This window comes from Trichechus manatus, unplaced genomic scaffold (genome assembly GCF_000243295.1).
Source record: "Trichechus manatus latirostris isolate Lorelei unplaced genomic scaffold, TriManLat1.0 scaffold00010, whole genome shotgun sequence".
In the NCBI taxonomy this organism is placed as follows: domain Eukaryota; kingdom Metazoa; phylum Chordata; class Mammalia; order Sirenia; family Trichechidae; genus Trichechus; species Trichechus manatus.
Window position 1 is genome coordinate 30,359,298 of NW_004443946.1, and position 20,303 is coordinate 30,379,600.

Below are 20,303 nucleotides of genomic sequence, written 5' to 3' on the forward strand. Positions count from 1 at the left end.
TTAGTACTCCTTGGCCTCCTGCAACTGAGCCAGGTACTCCTCCTCAGGGGGGTTGTCGGCGCAGGCCCGCCCATTGTTGGGGGGCCGCACAGCGTGGTAGCGGCTCCAGTCCCCCTTACACAGGATCCAGGGCAGCGTGTCCACCTTGAAGTGCAGCTCAGGGGAGAAGTCGGTGCTGACAAGGTCAGGTGTGCCGGCGCCCTTGCCACGGGTCAGCAGCCGGCTGCCCTCGTCATAGCAGCAATGCTGGGCGGCCAGGGTACTGCTCTCCCCAGACAGCAGGGAGCGCAGGCAGAAGCGTGCCATGGGCTGGTACACGTCCAGGCGCTCACGTGGCCCACTGGCGTCCCTCCACCGGAAGCTGCGGCCCTGGTGCTCATCCTGCAGGCTCACAGCGCTGTACACGGCCTCCAGCGGGTACGCACACGGGCAGCTGGGCAGATCCCGCAGCACCTGGCTCAGGTACTTGGCTAGGAAGTCACTCTTGCAGTTCAGCCACTTCTCACAGCTGTCCACATCTAAAGAGAGCAGGGAAGGGGGTTGGAGAGGAGCCAGTCAGTCCCTTGGTGAAGTGGGGGATGGGGCCTGATCCTGGGGCAATGCACAGAGAAAACTCAGGCCTCACCTGATGTAAATTTGGGTAAATTTGAGGGCAGGAGTCAGGGAGCCACATCAGAGTGGAGACAATCTGCCGTGGCCTCCGCTGCTGACCGATAATGGCTACCACACAAGCTGAAGCAAGAGGCCATGGCTCAGAACGGACGCTGGCCAAGGGGCAGGGCCTGGAGGCCTTCTGCTGTGCCAGGTGTTACCTTTTCTGTTTGTTCTTTTTAAATTATTTTTTATTGTGGTAAATATATATATAACATTTGCCAGTTCAATAATTTTTCCATACACAATTCAGTGACTGTGTTCATCATGTGGTGTGACCATCACCTCTATCCTTCTCCAAATGGTTCCACCACCATTAGCAGAAACTCAGTGCCCCCTAAACACTGATTCTGCCTTCCTTCCTCCCTCCTACCTAAGTGATGGATGGTGGGAAAGATCCTGGGATCTTGGGGAAGGAGCTGGGGTGGTTGGTGAGCAGCAATTTTTAACCAACTGAGAAGGAAGTGTTGCAGCATTTTAACCACTGGCCCATGCTCATTCTCAACTCTGCCTCTCTCAGGCCCTATGACCTTGGGCAAGTCACTCTGCCCTCTGGGCCTCCTGTAGCGGCCCTCTCCACACTGCCCTCCTCCTCGCTCTCTACCTTGGGAAATGTGGCCTCTGACTCTGGCCACAGAGAACAGCTCACTACTTCCTCTTTGCTCCCAGACCTTTTGGACACACTTCTCAGTGCAGTGCTCAAGTGAGTTCTGTGTGCCTCTCCCTATAAGAGCTGAGCTCCATGAGGGCAGGTACCAGACCTTGGTCTTCTGGAAATCCTGAGCCCCAGCAGTGCCGGGTGCCTGCACGGGCTCAGTAAGCATGGACCTCACCCGCAAGGTGGGGCTACCAGCAGCTGCCTGCCTTCCTCAGAGTGCGGATGAGACCAAGAGACAATAACTTGAGAGTGTGTTGGTGAAAGCCTGGCATGCCCCAAGATGCCTGGAAGTAGCACTCCTGGAGTTCCAGACCTGCTTCTGACAGACAGCCTGCTTCTGACAGACAGCACTGCCTCCCCTTCCCCAGACAGAGCCTGGCCAGAAGCCTCCAAACAGTGACCAGAGAGTGAAAGCCAGAATGTCTCCTGCCCATCCAGCCTGCTGGAAGGGTCCGCCCCACCTGATGACCTCCAAGCTCTGTGGCTCCCAGTAGGAATATGGGAAAGGCCAGTGGGCCTGGCTAAAGAGGGTCATAAGTGCCAGAGCCCCCTTGCTGGAGAGGCAAAGCTTCCAGCTGGAACATGTACTCCCTGCCTCACATGGATGGAGGCAAGGTTCCTGCCCGTGCAGTAAAGCTCCACCCTCCCAACAGGGGTCTCCCCACACCACCCAGTCAGTGCCTAGCCCCCAACTCACCTGGGCTAAGCACATCTGTAGCGTTGTGGACCAGGGGCTGCCACCCCTCACTGGGGATGCTCAATGTGTCCTTGGCGCCTTTGGGAAGAGAAGAGGCTGGGCTGGTGGCACCCCAGGGCACCTCTGTGCTCCTGATGGGGAAGCCCAGCCCTCACTCTTGGTGCCCACAGCATCTGGGACAGGCCTGAGATGAGGCAGGACCACTATGTTGGTGAGCTTCCTGCATGCCCTCTCCCAAGCCCACCCCTTGCACAAGCCTCGGACGCCCAGTTCCCAGTGGACCAAGCCAAGAGTCTCAGCCACACAAGCCACTCCCTATGCAGAGGCTGGGGCTCGTCTCACCAGGACAGGGGGGCAGGTCGCAGGCCCGGGACTCGGTGGCAGTGCAGGTGTAGCCACAGGGCCGAGTCCTCCGCTGGCTGCCACTGCTGCAGCTCCCACTGCAGGGGGACCAGGGGCTCCACTCCTCTTGAGGCTCATAGTCTGGGTTGAGGCAGGGAGCCGGGCATGAGTGAGCACAGTCCACAGGACGCATTTGTGCAAATTCAAAGGTGGCACCCCAGCCTCGGGAGAAGACAGCCCATGCCACGGCGCCCAGCCTGGTGAATGAAGCATGGGCTGGATTTCAGCCCCCACCCACCCAAGCTGGGTACCTTTGTGCAGTGAACAACCTGTGCAAATGTACAAGGTGGCCCTACAGAGACAGCATAACCCCCAGCCGCCAGCTCTGTGCCAACACAGCAATGAAGAACAGGTATCTGAGGCTGGAAGCCAGCAGGGTCCACATGTGGCCTGACCACTGTTGGTGTGACTTTGGGCAAGACCCCCTACCTCTCTGAGCTATAGTTTTTGATGCCAATCAAAACCAAGGCTGGCAATACTTCCTTGACACTGGGAGTATTAAGGAACATCCCTGACCCACAGCAGGGGCCCACTCCCTATCTGAGGGACCGGGCACCCAAAGTGTTCTGGCTGTACAGAGCCCGAGACCCACTGCTCATTGTGCTATCCCCCAGAAATACCAACATAGTCGGTACTCTCCTCACTTCCCAGCAGGCCAGAGCAGCCAGCACCAAGAGTTTAAGGAACACAAATGGGAGAAAAGCTTAAAGTCATGAAAACTGTTAGCTGACATTTTTTTGGTGAATGGGGAAAAGCCCCCCACGACTTAGTCTTAAGCACAGGCACCTCAGTCCAGTGAGGAGGCTCCAGGGCAAATGGCTACAACTGTGTATGAAACATGTCTGTAACAGCGAAAACCTGAACCACAGAATGCAAAAACAAAAATCGTCATCATGGGGGACTGGCAGGTTTGGGTGATATTTTGTTTTCTGAACAGTCTATGCTGTTATGTTGTTTTCTAATAAAAATAAGAAAAATAGCCAAAACTTACATAGTATTTTTACTACATGCCAGCACTTTACATATATTAACTCATTTAATACTCCCTACCACCCTACGAAGTAAGGGTTATACCATTACCCATTTTATAGAGGAAGGAACTGAAGCACAGAGAGGGTAAGTAACTTGCCCAGGGTCACTCAGCTGGTAAGTGACAGAGCCAAGATTCAAACCCACAGTCTCGAGGTCAGTTATGAGTGGTGGGATTTATATTTCTCTATTTGTTGGAAAAGAACAGATATGAATATATATAATGTTAACAAGTGTCTGTTTGGCCTAGGGGATCTCAGTGCTGTTGTGAGAGTCAAATGTTGTTTTAAAAAAAAAAAACAAATTTTGCATGCAGTTGGTATTGTTACTATTCTGATGATGATGATGTTTGTACAGGGCCTAAGCTCGTACTCCTAACTTCCCTGGCTGCCCCTGCCTGGAAAGCCCTCAGCCCTCTCCCTCATCCCCATTTCTATTCAGGATCTCAAGGGGCAGCAGCCCAGGGATGCCAAGATGGGGGCGCTCACCATAGCTGTTGGTCTCCTTGAAGGCCCAGTCCCCCAGGGCCAGCCAGCCCTGGTCCCAGCCGCCTGCAGCCCCACTGAACCCAGGCTCCTCCTCATCCTCATCGTCATCTTCCTCATCGGTGCCCTCCTGGTCCTCGCCCTCGCTGTACTCTGCATGGTAATCCTCCTCCTTCTCTTCTTCCTCCTCCTCTGCAGCTCTGTCCTTGAGACGGGTCCCCCCCTCCTCGCCCTCCAGGTAGCCCCAGAAGAGGGGCCAGAAGAGCTCCTTGGTGGGCAGCCAGCTAGGGGTGCCCTGGGGCCAGCGGTTGCTAGGCTCTGCCAACAGGTCCATCTCCACCTCGGCTTGGGGGTCCTCCACCACCTCAATGGTCACCTGCAGGGGGACAGAGGCCAGGCTGGCCAGTGAGGGAGGGCTCAGAGTTGGACCCTGGAGAAGGGAGACAAGGGATGGCAGCAGGGGCAAAGAGCTGCAGCCCTTGGCTCCAAACCAGCTGTCTTCTCTTGGCTAATCTACCTGGCCTTCCAGACAGGGCTTTGAACCCGCTCCTTCTGGTTCGAACCCCTCCTGAGAATTTACATTTCCACCCCAGATATACTGAATCACAATCTACAGCTTAACAAGATCCCCAGGTGTTCTTCTGTATGATAAATCTGAAGAACCACTGTTCAACTAGTGGTTCTCAGAATTGGTCCCTAACCAGCAGCATTAGCATCGCATGGGAAATTGTTAGAAATGCAAATTCTCAGCAGAGGCTCGAACCAAAACAAACTAGTTCTAAGCCCTGCTTCCAGAGGACATGGGGTCATAGCTTAAGGCTTGACTGTGCATTAGAATCACCTGAAGGTGCACTTTGAACCAGTCCTGACTCCCACACCTCACCCTAGATATGGATTTAACTGGCCTGGGTGGGGCTGGGCACGGTGGTTCTAACCTGCAGCCAGGGTTTAAGAGAAGGCACTTGGGAGGGGAAGAAGCTAGCTTGGAATTCTGGCTCCACCAGCAGGCGGGCTGCTCTGCCTTAGGGAGCCACGAAGCAGCTCTGAGCCTCCATTTCCTCATCTGTGAAGCGGGAAAATGAAAGCTAAACCCTGCCGTCAGGTTGATTCTGACTCATGGAGGATGCTATATGACAGAAAAGAATTGCCCCATACGGTTTCCAAGGCTGTAAATCTTTACAGAAGCAGACTGTGCCACATCTTTCTCCTGCAGAGCAGCTGGTGAGTTCCAACCTCTGACCTTTCAGTTAGCAGCCGAGCACTTAACCACTGCACCACCAGATTTCAAATAGCTACAGGAGCTCTAGAGAGGAACTCTTTCACCACATTTATAGATGGTGAATAAATCAAATCAAATCACTTATGTGAACCAAAAAAAAAAAAAAAAACCGTTGCCACTGAGTCAATTCCAACTCATAGTGCTCCTATAGGACAGAGTAGAACTTCTCTATAGAGTGTCCAAGGAGCAGCTGGTGGATTCAAACTGCTGACCTTTTGGTTAGCAGCCAAGCTCTTAACCAAGAAGGTCTCTACTTATGTGAAGGTGAACTTTAAAAGCATTTATTATTTTGGGCTGTTAAAAAGTAATGAGGTCATTGTACAAAATTTCAGAAAAAAACAACTATAAAGAACATGAAAACCACCTACAATTCCATCACCAACAGGTAACATTTTGGTGATTAATCTTCCACTTTGTGTTTGTGTATGTGTGTGTATGTGTGTGTGTGGATGTACACACATATACATGTACTCATTTATATGTAGTATAAATGTATATATACACACACACATACACATGTATGCACTCATATATTTATATGTATATGTTTATGTACCTATACACACCTATGTACATTCCACGTTCCAATTATTAATGTACTTTGGACATGTTATCAGGAGGGATCAGTCCCTGGAGAAGGAGATCATACTTGGTAAACTGGAGGGTCAGCGAAAAAGGCGAAGACCTTCAACAAGATGGATTGACACAGTGGCTGCAACAATGGGCTCAAACATAACAACAATTGCGAGGATGGTGCAGGACTGGGCAGTGTTTCATTCTTTTGTACACAGGGTCGCTATGAGTTGGAACTGACTCGACAGCACCTAACAACAACAACATACACACATACACATACACACATGAAGGAGCCCTGGTGATGCAGTGGTTAAGTGCTCTGCTGCTAACCAAAAGTTAAGTGGCAATCTGCTTCCATAAAGATTACAGCCTTGTCTAAGGACCACAGTACTGGGGGACATCTTGGTTACCTGGCAGTTTATAAAGATAATATTCTATATCCTAGCATGGTGAGTAGTGTCTGGGGTCTTAAACGTTTGTGAGTAGCCATCTAAGAAGCAACTATTGGTCTCTTCCCACCGTGAGTAAAGGAGAATGAAGAAAACCGAAGACTCAGGAAGCAATTAGTCCCAAGGACTATTGGCCCACATGAACCACAGCCTCCTCTAATCTGATACCAGAAGAACTGGATGGTGGCCAGCTACCACCACCGACCACTCTGACCGGAATCACAATAGAAGTTCCTGGTTAGAATGGGTAAAAAGTAAAGAACAAAATTCAAATTCAAATAAAAAAGAAAAAAAAAAGATCAGACTTACTGGTCTGGAAGACACTGAAGGAACCCCCAAGACTACTGCCCTAAGACAAGCTTCTAACTTGAAATTCCTGGAGGCCACCTTTCAGCCAAATAATAGACAGGGCTATAAAATAAACAATAACACCCGTGAAGAATGTGCTCCTTAGAACAATCAACTATATGAGACTAAAAGGACAACATTTAGCTAAAACCAAAGATAAGAAGGAATGGGGAAACCGGACTAGTGGAAACAGGGAACCCAGGGAGGAAGTGGGGAGAGCGCTGACTCATTGTGGGGACTGCAACCAATGTCAGGGACCAATTTGTGTAAGAATCATTGATTGGAAAACTAATTTGCTATGTAAACTGTCACCTAAAGCACAATGAAATGTCCCCCCTCACCAAAAAGAAAAAAGAGATTATAGCCTTGGAAACCCTATGGGGGCAATTCTACTCTATCCTAGAAGGTGCTATGAGTCAGAATCTGCTCGACGGCACACCACAACAATGACATATACACGTACATTTTTAAGCAATTTTAGGATTTCATGTTCTGTACTTTCAGTCTTCTGTTTTTTCTCTTTTGGTGAAAGTGCTTTGTAAACTGTAGATGCTATACAAAAATGCAGCATTATTATCATTAGGGATTCAGGACCGGCAATGGGGTGTGTACACTGGAATTTCACCTGGCCCCCCTAGTTTCCTCTGCTAAAAGCCCTTCTGGTGGGCAGTCACACTGCAGTGTGCATTCAGCTCCTTCTTCATGGGCCTGCAGTAAGGAGCTGGGCCTGGGCGGGGATCCCACCTTCAGGCTTTCCCTCAAGGCCTTGTCATATTCTCAGAACCCCTGCAGCTCACAGCAGCTCGGCAGGCTGGTGCTATGGGCCCCTTGCTCCAGTCTAGGAAGCAGAGGCTCAGAGAAGCCAAGTGTCTTGCCTACGGTTCCTGTGATGGTTAAGATTGTGTGTCAGATTGGCTGGACCATGATTCTCAGTGTTTTAATGTGATCACTCCCATGACTGAATATACTGTGAGTAGCCAATCAGATGAAAGGAAGTCTCCTTGGGGGTGTGGCCTGCATCTGAATATAAGCAGATGTTCTGGCTTTTTGCTCACTCTGGATCCTGCGGCTGCCTCCTGTCATTTCATCTCCAGTTCTTGGGACTTGAGCTGTCAGCTTATCTGCCAAACTTGGGATTCATCAATCTTCACAGCCTATGAGCGGAGACCTGCTCTCTGACCTGTTGATCTTGAGTTCGCCAGCCCCTGCAGCTATGTGAATCAGGAGAAACCTTGTGGGCTTGCCTGCTGATCTTGGAATTCGTCAACCTGCACAGCGTGTGAGTGGGAGCCCTGCTCTCTGACCAGGCTCGCCAGCTTCTGTGGCTGTGTGACTTGGGAGAGGCCTCTACCCTGATCCACGGACTTGGAACATTCTAGCCTTTACAGTCATGTGAGCTGTTTCCTTGATATAAATCTCACTATACATACACATTTATATGCTTTAGTGGTTTTGCTTCTCTAGAGAATCCAGCCTAAGATAGTCCCACAGCTAGAAAGTAGAAGAAGAGCAGGTACTCCCCTCACTACACCATAGGGAGGGCACAGGGGTCAAACTGTCTGACCACACACAGGAACCCCTGCCCTCCAAGGAACACAGGATGGGGGCCTGGCTGGTAGCCTGACCTTAGAGTTGTGCCATTCAGCTCAGCCCTTCCCTAGGTGTCCTCTGGGCCAAAGATCTATGGCCCTTCTGTAGCTCTCACCTGGATGTTAGGGTTTGGGGTGCTCAAGTCTGTACTGGCCAATCCCAGCAGCTTCTGCAGCTCCAGCAGCAAGGGGGTGTCCTCCAGGGTCCCAGGAGGGGCAGCCTCGTCTGGGGTTAGGGAGCCTGACTCAGCAAGGGTCTGGCGCCTGTGTCGGCGAGACACTGCCTGGACGTGGGCTCGAGGGAGGAGTGGGGTCTCTTCCTCTTCCTTGAGAGGCCTGGAATCTAGGGAGGCTGAGACCTGAAGGAGAGAAAGCAGGAAGGAAGGGTGACTGAGGTCAGAGCTCACCCCACATGGACCCTGAAAAGGTGGCCAGGGGGTGTCATAGATTGAATTGTGTGTTCCCAAAATATGTGTCAGCTTGGCTAGGCCATGATTCCCAGTATTGTGGTTGTCCTCCATTTTGTGATCTAATATTCCTATGTGTTGTAAATCCTAATCTCTGCCTGTGTTAATGAGGCAAGATTAGGTTAAATTAAAAAGGATTAGGGTGGGATGCAACACCCTTACTCAGATCAGGCCCTGATCTGATGTAAGGATAATTTCCCTGGGGTGTGGCCTGCATCACCTTTTATCTTATAAGAGATGAAAGGATAGAGAGAAGTGAGCAGAGAGGGACCTCCTCATACCACCAAGAAAGAAGCACAGGGAGCAGAGCATGTCCTTTGGACCCAGGGTCTCTGTGCTGAGAAGCTCCTAGACCAGGTGAAGATTGATGACAAGGACCTTCCCCTAGAGCTGACACAGAGAGAAAGGCTTCCCCAGGAACTGGTGCCCTGAATTCAGACTTCTAGCCTCCTAGACTGCGAGAGAATAAATTTCTGTTTGTTAAAGCCATCCACTTGTGGTATTTCTGTTATAGCAGCACTAAATAACTAAGACAGGGGAGATTTGGGAGCCCAGGGTCTGACCCGGCTCATAAACTCACCCTGTGACTTAAGCCTCCCATGACCTTGTACATAGAGAAATCCAAACACTGCCTGCTTTAACACCCGCAGAGGCTGAGGGAGGGTGCAGTCAGTCAGACAGTGTCCTGCGTCCACAAAGTGCTTTGACAAATGATGCCAACATCATGCTAGGGGAATGGCTCAGGCCTGTCACCCACTCCCCTGTAGGACCAGGCCCATCTATGTGTAGCAATCTGATTTTAGACATACATAGGAGGATTTCTACACATAGAAGAAATACAGTCCAACATCCTCATTTTACAGGTGAAGAAACTGAGGCTCAGAGAAGGGAGGTGAGTTGTTTAAGGCAGTGCTTCCAAAACGCCAGTTTGCAGACTACCTGCATCAGAATCCCCCAAGGGGACCTTACAAGCCAGGGCAGAAAGGTCCCAAGATGGGCCTGGTCCTACAGGGGCGTGGGTGACTGGCCTGGGCCATTCCCGTAGCATGATCCCCTGTCACCTGGCCCTGCCCAAGCCACCGTAGTTACCTTCCTCCTCTTGCCCACCTGGGGCCTGGCCCCTTTCCTGCTCCAGGCTGTTGGTCTGTCAGTTCTTTCCCTCCACCAGCCACTGTGCATGGTTCCACACTGCGGTCATCCTTGCTCCAGCCCAGACAGTGAGTGAAAGTTAGATTTGGTTGTCTCTGACTCCTGCTCCAGTGGTCACCTGCTCAGACAGCAGGTCTAACAGCCAGAGCAGGGCGGGATGGGGGCAGTGGGGCGCTGGAGCACAGCAGCTGTTGACTTCCCTCCAGGTTGCAGCCATGATCCAGGTCTCTACCCCAGGGCAGAAAGAGTACCTTCCAGGGCTACCTTATGTGCCCCAGAGACCCAGGGCCTGTTGCTCCTGCCCCACTCAGGCCACAGCCTTGACCCCAGCTCATGTCTCCTACCTTGGGGCAGTGTGGTATGGCCAGAAAAGCATGGGTTCTGGAAAGTCAGATAATCTTGGGTTCAAATCCCAGCTCTGCCTCTTACTAGCTCATTCAACTTAATGATTTCCTCACCTGCAGAATAGGGATAGTAATTCCTATCTGGAAGGACTGTTAGAATTTTATTTATCAAAGACTTCCATAGCATTTACTGTGTGCTGGGCAATATTCTAAACACTTGACAATCACTTTCTCAATCTTCATAACAACCCTAATGTAGGTGCTAGCTATTACCCCCATTTTACAGATAATGGAAGTTAAGGCATAGAGAGGTCAAGGAACGCACCTGAGGTCACACAGAATTAGTGGTAGAGCCAGGATCTGAACCAGGTAGCTTGGGCCAGAGCCCATGCTCTTAACCATCATGTGACAAGCACTACACATCAGAGGACTGAGAGAGTCCCTGTCACAAACAAGGGCCTTAATCAGTCTCGTTTCTTGCTCTCACTTATTCTCTTCCTTGGGAGGCTGGAAAAGAGATTCAGAATATTCTGTCTCCCCTCAATCTCCCCCAGATGCTTGGCTCCAAGCCTCCCTGCACGAAATACCTGGTTGCAGGGCCACTGTAGACCCATCTCAGATGGACCCCGAGTCACTCTCTGAGTGAAAGTGCTCTGGTCTAGGCGGCAAAGATAGAAGGCTGGAAAGAGCAATGGTGAGTAATGGAACAACTCAATTCTTCACTGACCAATCCAAAGGCCCTGGAGCACCCCTGATGCTGTCTTCCTGGGAGCTCCCACCTACGATTCCACTGGGGGCCTGACTGTCCCTGGGACTGCTCAACAGTTCCACTCTGTCTACAGCCTCTGGGGCACAGAGACAGGCAGCCTTGGGGAGTGGCAGGCGTTCAGGGTCCTGCAGGCTTTCTGGCTGATCTGGGTGGCCGAACCTTGTGGCATCTAGGCCTAACTATGGCAGGTGGTGCAAGGGTTCAGCAGTGGTTCCAGAGCAGCGTTCTCAACTGGAGACATTTGGCAATGTCTGGAGACATCTGTGGTTGTCACAACTGGAGGTAGGGGTGTTACTGGCATCTAGTAGGAGAGGCCAGGGATGCTGTCTGACCCTTTGGTTGGAAATAAGGTTTTTGAAGATGTTACCAGTTAACATGAGGTCATACCGGCGTAGGGTGGACCCTAAACCAATATGACTGGTGTCCTTATTAAAAAGGAGAAGAAACAGAGGCACACACAGGGAAGATGGCCATGCGAAGACAGAGGCAGAGACTGGAATGATGCTGCCACAAGCCAAGGAATGCCTGGGGCTACCAGAAGCTGGAAGATATATGAGAGGATCTTCCCCTAGAGACTTCAGAGGGAGCATGGCTCTGCCGAGACCCTGAATTCGGACTTCTGGCCTCCAGAGAGAATAAATTCCTGTTGTTTAAAGCCACCCAGTTTGCACTTTGTTATGGCAGCTGTAGAAAACTACCATATTTTTTCGCAAATAATACGCTTATGAAAATAGCAAGGGGGGGTGCACGGTTGGCAAAAAAATGTATAACGCGTGTGTTATTTGCATAAAAATACAGTAATACAAAATCCACATGCAGACTGAAGGGACATGGACAGAGCATCCAGAGCCACAACCTATAACTAACCTCTAAGCACATCATCGTTACCAGGCCTGGGCTGGGCTCCTCACCTACCTCTGCCACTCACTCCAACTAGGATGTAAGCTCCACGCAGGCAGGGATTTTTGTCTGCTTTGTTCATGTTATATCTGCTGTGCCAATTACAGTGCCTGGTGCATTGTAGAAGCTCAATAAATCACTGCTGAATGAATAAATGAATGCTGGCAATGCTGAGGGGTGAGTGTGGCTATCTCTATGTTAAAGATAAATCTTTGGAGGCTCAGGGAGGGTAAGAAGGACTTATGTAAGGTCTCAAAGGTGACACGTAACTGGGCTAGGATTCAAACTCAGCTCTGCCAGGTCTCAACGCCCACGTGTCTGTGCACACACACATGCATGGACATACAATCATGACAAGAACCCCTCACGGGTGACCACCTTCTGCATTCCCAGCCCTTCTACCTTCATCGTCATGTCTTTCAGTTGAATGTGTGGTAAAGAGTGCAAGCTCAAGGCCACATTATCTGGGTTCAAATTCCTACTTGTACACTTATGGGGTGTGTGTCTTTGGGCAGATTACTCAATCTGCCTTAGTTTCTCCCTCTGTCAATCAGGGAAATGGCAGTCCTTGTCTTGTAGGGTTGTTGAGTTAGAATCATGCCTTGCACATGATAAGCATGCAATGAATATTACCTAGAGGGTGACAGATGATTCTCAGAAGGGACAGAGGTGAGATAAGGAGCACCCTTAGGGGCCAGATCCTATGTTAGCTCTGCACACCTTACTCAGGCCTAAAGATCTCTCATCCCTACCCCCACCCCCACCCCTCACCACTGATTCAGAATCTCCAGGCAGGTGAATTCCCATGATGTTCTGAGGCTAATTTTAAGGCTCTGGCCTCTTGAAGAACTCCTGTCCTATCCCACAGGTGACAGGACCATCTCCCCCAGCTGTTAAGCTCACATGAGGAGGTCACACATGCACAAATACACAACTCCATTCTTTTGGGTGATGGTGTCACTGCCCAGATACAGACTAAATACATTCCAGGATATAGTCCCACCATAATTCATTCTCTCCTTCCCTCTCTCTCTCTCTCACACACACACAGGTCTACACGTGCCCTCCCAGGCTTGGCCAGGCAGCCCCTGGGCCACGTGTTTCCAGTTAACATAACAGAGTCCTGACGCCCACAGACCCTCACTGCATGTCTGCCTGCCTGCCTGCTAACCTGTTCCAGCTCCCCCTACAGCTCCCCAGTTCTCCCTTCTCCTCTGTGCCTCAGGGGTCATGAACTTGATCCGGATAATGAAATCCAGCTGCCAGGTGCAGGCAGCATCTCCCCTCCCTGCAGCCCCAGCCGCTGAGCCCTAGGTCCATCCATACAGAGCCAGGCTGGACACACAGTCACCTTGGCTCCCCAGGATGTGCTGGAGATCTGCAACTCAAAAGCATTGCCTTCCAAGTCAGGCTGAAGGACAAGGGCAGAGGGAGGGGGCTGATTACACCCATCATCTACCCTCCTTCATGGCATGCAATATTCTAACTCCTCCACCCCCTGGTACCTGGTGGAGACTTCAGAGCTCTTCATGGTACCCAGAATACTATCAACAGAGCACACCCTCCAAGTACCACTATTTCCAGGACCAGGGTCAGCTTCATTCATGGGCTTGTGACTCATGCAGTTGCACAGGGTCCTGGATTAGAAGGGCCCCACACTTGGCCAAATGGTCTCCTCTTGCCATCTTGAAATTCTAAAAGAGGCTCTGCATTTCCATTCCACACTGGGCCCCACAGACCATGCAGCTAGTCCTGCAGAGCACCCTTTATGTGTTGACCTTATGGGTAAGGACTAACATCATCCTCACTTCACAGATAAGTCAACCAAGGACCAGAGAGGTGAAGTAACTTGCTGGAGGTCACACAGCTAGGAGTAGCAGAACTGGGATGGAGGCAGGTGGTCTGGCTGGAGAGTCTCGTAACCCTGAGATTTGCTAACTCCAGGCAGGGGCCATGCCTTTTGGTCCACTGTCTGGCACTCTGTGTTGTGTTGAATGAACAAAATACTAAAACAGGATGTTCTACTTTTCACATCCATCTTTCCCTTTGATCCTCATAATAGCCCTGGGAGGTGCAAAGCAGAGGAATGAGATTAGGAGACTGCGATCCAGGAGGTTGGGGACTTGCCTGGGGTCATGGAGCAGCCAAGCCTCCAGCCCCCATTCCTGTCCTTCCCTCTCTCCCTCATCCAGCTCTCCAGTGCTTCCAACCTCTACCAGTGAGAAGAACAGCCTCGAGGGAGAATAATGGTCAAGGTGCGGAGAGGTGACCAGTTGCAGGAGGCGAGCATCAAGGCATAGGCTTTGGCATCACACAGAACTGGGTCCAGTCTCCCTTCTGACACTCACTCACTGAATGGGCCAGAAAGACCCAACCAAAGAGAGTCAACCTTCAGGAAAATACCTGCTTCTCGGTGCCAGCCTCCTGGTAGCAGAGACCTTTCAACCCATCACATCCTCCTGCAATCCAGCCACTGCTTCCAGGCAACTGCCTGGACAATCACAGGGCCATCACTGTAGTGCCGATTAATCCTCCCAGCTCAACTCAAAGACAATGACAACAACCTGGCATGACACCATCCCAGGCTTGGAGGCTCCTTCCTCCGGTACATAGTTCTTCATTCTCAGGCCACACCCTCATAAAGTTCTTCCTTTACAGATTCTGGGGCTCTGATGTTAGGTGCATATGTATTTACAATTGCACAGTTTTTAAGAGCTTGGCTGCTAACCAAAAGGCTGGCAGTTCCCACCAGCTGCTTGCTCCTTGGAAACCCTACGGAGCAATTCTTCTCTGTCCTATAGGGTCCCCATGAGTCAGAATCGACTTGACGGCAAGGGGGTTATACCTTCTTGATGAATTGATCCTTTTATCATTTTATAATGTTCTTCTTTGTCTCTTATAACAGATTTCGACTTAAAATCTATCTTGGCTGATATGAATATAGCCACCCCAGAATCCAGGCGGTGCTCAGAGGGAAATTTATAGCAATAAATGCCTACATTATAAAAGAAAGATATCTCAAATCAATAGCCTAACTCTATAACTTGAGGAACTAGAATAAGAAGAGCAAACTAATCATAGAGCTACCAGAAGGAAGGAAATAGCAAAGATCGGAGCAGAAACCAGAAGTTGGTTCTCTGGAAAGATCAATAAAATTGACAAATCTTTAGCTAGAGTGACAAAGAGAGAAGATGCAAAAACGCTTCCTTCCATCTCAACTAAATCCCTGCTGCTGCAGTGTGGACTCCCCCGTTCTGCCCCCTGTGGGAACGCTTAGCCCTGGACACTCCTTGCAGCTTAAAGAGCTGTCCTCTCTCAGTCCTTCTCTCGCCTAATTCAAATCCCCATCACTCTTGTGATATCAACCCCCAAGCCCTTCCCCAGGTCTTCCTTTACCTACCCAGGAGGTGGTGGGTGCCAGGGTTAAGTGCTCAGAATTAAGCAAAGTTGGGTTTGGATCCTGCTCCCCACTTACTACCTCCATGACCTTTGGACAGTTATTGGACCCACTGTCATTGCCTCCCCCATAAATGGGGATACCAAGACAAGGAGCACAAAATGCTGGGCACAGAGGCTGTGTGGGTAGTTTCCAGCTTCCTAACCAGAACAGAAGCACTGAGGCAGGGCTGTGTCATGTGTTGCCTTTCCAGCACCAGCAAGCTGCCTGGCCTGGCCCCTTGTAATGATGATGCCACCCATGTATGCAGTGCTTTCTCATCCAGCACTCCATCTGACAGAACGGGTTCTCTGACTGCCACTTTATCGTGGGAGTAAACTGAGACTCAGTGTCATGGATTGAATTGTGTCCCCCAAAAACGTGTATCAACTTGGCTAGGCCATGATTCCCAGTATTGTGTGCCTGTTCACCATTTGGTGATCTGATGTGATTTTCCTAGGTGTTGTAAATCCTACCTCTATGATGTTAATGAGGCAGGATTAGAGGCAGTGACGTCACTGAGGCAGGATTCAGTCTACAGGATTAGGCTGTATTTTGAGTCAATCTTTTTTGAGACATAAAAGAGAGAAGTGAGCAGAGAGACGAGGGGACCGCATACCACCAAGAAACAAGAGCCAGGAGAACAGTGTGTCCTTTGGACCCCAGGGTCCCTAAGCTGAGAAGCTCCTAGACCTGGAAAGATTGATGACAAGGGCCTTCCTCCAGAGCGAACAGAGAGAGAAAGTCTTCCCCTGGAGCTGACACCCTGAATTCGGACTTCTAGCCTCCTAGACCATGAGAGAATGAATTTCTCTTTGTTAAGGCAATCGACTTGCAGTATTTCTGTTATAGCAGCACTAGATAACTAAGACACTCAGCAATAACCTTACTCAGAGTACGTACGGGGTGGCACATTTTTTTCACAATGCTAATGTTTGTTTTCAAAACCTAGGATGAGCAGGCTGGGGCATGGCATGAAAAGATGGATATAAGGTCTCCAGCATAACTGCTGATCATGACAGACCTGACTCCCAATCCCAGCAAGGCTTAATTTCTCTGTGCCTTGATTTTCTCATCTGTAAAATGGAAACAATGCCCATGTCAAAATACAGTGACAATGAAATGACATCACATCAAGTAACATTTTCTGACTCTGCAAGGCCCAGGGAATGCTCGATTCCCTTCAGTCTTCCTACACCCGTAGCTCCAGGAGGTTTTATGTTCTTTAGCTTCTTCCTAAAGGTGTTTGGGATGGTCAGTTATTTCTGACACATCACCCAAGTGCCCAGAAGAGCAATCTGCAGTCTCTCACCATGATTCCTTAAATAACACCATTGGTGTATAACAGCTTTAACACAAATCACACAGACTCACTGAAAAATGCTAGAGCTGCATTACATCATGTAGACGAACTGGCCTCTCATTTTAAATGTGAGGAAATCCTCCAAGGTGAGTCATACATGAGTTAATGACCTGCTGGGACCAGAACCCTAGCCTGGGTGCCAAGCTCTGTTTTTTCTCCATGGCACTAATTTGCTTTAACATGTTTTTGAGGGCTCTGTGCCAGGACCTGTGCAGGGGCTGGATATGACTTTGGCTCTGAAATAACTCATCCTCTAGGCTGGTCTCATTGGGGGTAGGTTTTGCAAACCTACTAAAAGTAATTACAAGACAAACTGGTAAGAATTACAATAGAAATCACTAATTATGATGAGTAACTAGAAGCAACACTAATTAATTTTATTACCACTGTCATTTCCACCTAGAAGGTAAGGTTGGCCAGAGGCTGTTGAGTTCCTCTGGATTTGTCTATAGCAGTGGTTCTCGAAGCGGTATGGGTGAGGGCCAGGGTGGGGTGAAGGGGTCCCCCCAGGGGACATTTGGAAATGTCTGGAGACACTTTTGGTTGTCACAACTGTGTGGAGGGGTGTGCTCCTGGTATCTAGTAGGCAGAGGCCAGGGATACTGCTCAACATCCTACAATGCACAGGACAGCCTCCACAGCAAAGAATTATCCAGACCAGAATGACAGTAGTGTCCAGATTGAGAAACCCTGGTCTACAGCATGCATGCTTAACAGGGGCAAAAACTGGATCTTGGGGGGCAAAAAAGTCATAGATATCACAATGGTTTGTGACACTCCAAAGGGACACAGTACACAAATGGTTAAACAGTACATCTATGGTATTAAAATTTCATTGCAGGGGTGAGTTAGGGGGAAAAAAGTCTAAAAGGCTCCTCTTTGTTGTTGTTGTTAGCTGCCACTGAATTGGTCCTAACTCATGACGATCCCATGCACAATATAATGAAATATTGCCAATTTTCAGAAAGTAGATGGCCAGGACTTTCTTCCTAGTCTGTGTTTGTCCGACAGCGCCACTGAAGCCTGTTCAGCATCATAGTAACACGCAAGCCTCCTCTGACAGATAGGTGGTGGCTGCACGTGATGTGCATTGGCCGGGAATGGAACCCAGGTCTCCCACACGGAAGGTAAGAATTCTACCACTGAACCACCAACATCCTCAAAAGGCTCCTTCGAGGGATGGTAATGAAAAAAGGTTGAGAAACACTAGTCTACAGGACACTGTAAAGTGCAGCCAGAGTCTTTCTTCCTCTCGAGTGCATGAGCAGCCTTGGCACTAACAGTAAGGCCCAAGCTCTGCTCTTACAACTCCGAGCCTCTCTGAGCCCCTCAGTGTACTCCTCAAGAAAATGGGAGCAATGATTCTGGTCTCCTCCCATCACAGTTCGGCAGATGGGAGGACCCAGGGCCCTGCACACCCCTGGTATAAGCCCAGCCCTGGCTTCGTCCCCATAGGGATGAATGTCCACCGCAATCCAGGGGGAAACAGGCTGGGCTGTTGACTCCCAGTGACAGGCCTTTGACAGACCATGGATTCTTTTCAAGGCTGAAACCACTATCCTGTCTCACTCCTCTGTCTAACATCCCCAACGCCCACCCAGAGGTTACCCACAAGGTGACCCACTATATCCTTTACATGGGGGGGTTCCTCAGGCTGGACCCCGTCTTCTGCTTTTCCAAGTACATAATAATATAAAGGTTCCTGCCTGATTACTCCCACTTAATAACGTCGGAGACCTGGCTTACCTCGCCTTGCCTCAGTTTACACCTGAAGGGCTCGAATCCTTGGCGGATTTCAATTAAGGGGCTGCCCCACAGGGTCGCTTGACCGTTAGAATCTCTTAGGTAAACCTTCAGAAACTCCAGCCCCCCACTCCGCAAAGCGCCGTGTTCCTCTCCGAGTGCGCACGTGGAAAGATCAGATGCAGGAGAGGTTTGCTCAGGGCGACGAGCTCCGAGGCGCGCTGCGGACTGCTCCCGGGTGCCAGCCTACATCTGTCAGTATGGAAGTGAAACTTCTCCCCACGCAGACCCGCTACGGCCCGTCCAGGCCCCGCGCGGGCAGTGAGGGCACCTGGAGGTCCGGCGCACCTGGCATCGCTCGGCAGCGCGCCGGGGCCAGAGACTCTTCCTCGGTGCCGGGGCGCCCCGGCTTGCCTGTGCCCCTGTCACTCGGGCGACCACTGCCCGCGTCCCGACTCACCTCCGCCAGCCTCGCGGGGCTCCTGGGCCGGGGTCTGGGGCTTCGCGGCTTCCTCAGTGGGAGCCCGCGCCCGGCGGTCAGCAGCGCCGTCAGCAGCACCACGCCAAGGAGTAGCCCCCCTCGGCCGAGGAGTCGAGGCATCGTCTCCCTCCAGAGGCGACTCTGTGCGGCGCCTCCGCGCCTCGCGCCTTGCTCCAGCGAGACTGTTCGTGCAGGGCCTCGCCTCCTCCGGGGGCAGGGAGCGCGGGGCCGCCTCTCGGGCCTGGCCACCCACCTCCGGGGGCACGTGAGGGGAGACCGGGCGGCGGCGGGGGCGCGTGAAGGGAGACCGGGCGGCCACGGGAGCGCGCGCGGCGGAGGGGGCGTCTGCGGGCGCGCGCGGGGTGGGGAGGAGAGGGAACGCGCGGAGAGCGAGGGTGCACGGCTCTCCCGCCCTCCGTTCCCCTGCCTTGGCTCAGGCGTAGGGGTCCGCGCTGTTCTCCGGCTCAGCGCACCAGGATGTCCCCCGCCCTCCCTGGAAGGGTGGCCCCCTCAGCGCTCCCGGACACGCCTTGGCCCAGCGGGCGGTTCTCTTTGATCTGGCTGCCTCCCCGCCCTCAGTGCCCGCTGCTGTCGCCGTCGCCGCCCCAAGCGAATTCCTATTCGGAGGAAGTTGCAGCTCGCGGATCGGCCTCTCCTGCCCTGCGCCCCAACTCCTGCGGAGACCAGTGTGCCCTACTCGACCTCCGACCTCCGACCGCTACGCTGGGCGCACGGACCTGGCAGGTCCTCACGGGCAGGCACTGGTCGCGGCCCAAACAAACCTTTACATTGCGGGCAAATATGTATGCATCGAGGTAGGTTTACCTGAGGAGCAAGGCCTGGAAAGGACTCCTGCGGGAGTGATGCGCCCCCCAAAAGCTCTTCCACCGATGCTGCTAGAGTTGGAGATCAGAGGAAACTTAACCCAACACCTGCCACTCTGCACTCAATTCCCTCGGGGTCTCAGAGTACTTTAAAAATCGGGAACAAGTTGAGACTCAGATATGGGGATAAAATCCCAGGAGGACAGTGGAGAGACACATATGAGGAAGTAGTCAGATGATCCTGCAGGGAACCTCCAGTGTAGGCCACATTCGAGTCATAATAATGGCCTGCCTCTGAGGGATTGGAATAAAACCTCAGCTTGTGGCAGAGGCCAGAAACCCTGAGGGGCCCAGAGAATTGTAGTAGTGTGGATGGACCGTTAGAGGATGCACCAACACCAGACGGGTTTGGCCAGGTCAGTGACCGAGCAGTCAGAAGGCATAGAAGATGCCCACCCAGGAGCCATGTGAGAGTTGCCTCAGATTTCAGCCCAGGAATGTGAGGCACAGGATCCCTGGAGGTGCTGGAGAGGCTTGGCCTGGAAGCTCAGCCCTAACTGTAAAGCCGTTGCAGTCTGTATTTAACCAGAGTAAAACTCCGGGGATTTTGAACAGTTCTGAGTGACCACTTCTATCCCAAACATTACAGCCAAAGACTCAGCCA

The 20,303-nt window shown here is 51.3% G+C and overlaps 1 protein-coding gene across 1 annotated transcript; it reads right to left on the reverse strand.

Moving 5' to 3' along the window:
* Positions 1–18,935, reverse strand: ISM2 (isthmin 2). Its single transcript, XM_004371126.1, has 6 exons — positions 18,795–18,935; positions 8,280–8,522; positions 3,926–4,298; positions 2,349–2,489; positions 2,007–2,084; positions 1–518 (listed from the first exon to the last, which is right to left on the reverse strand). Exons 1-6 carry the CDS (start codon positions 18,933–18,935, stop codon positions 1–3), a joined length of 1,494 nt encoding a protein of 497 aa, XP_004371183.1.
* Positions 18,936–20,303: the final 1,368 nt, after the last annotated feature.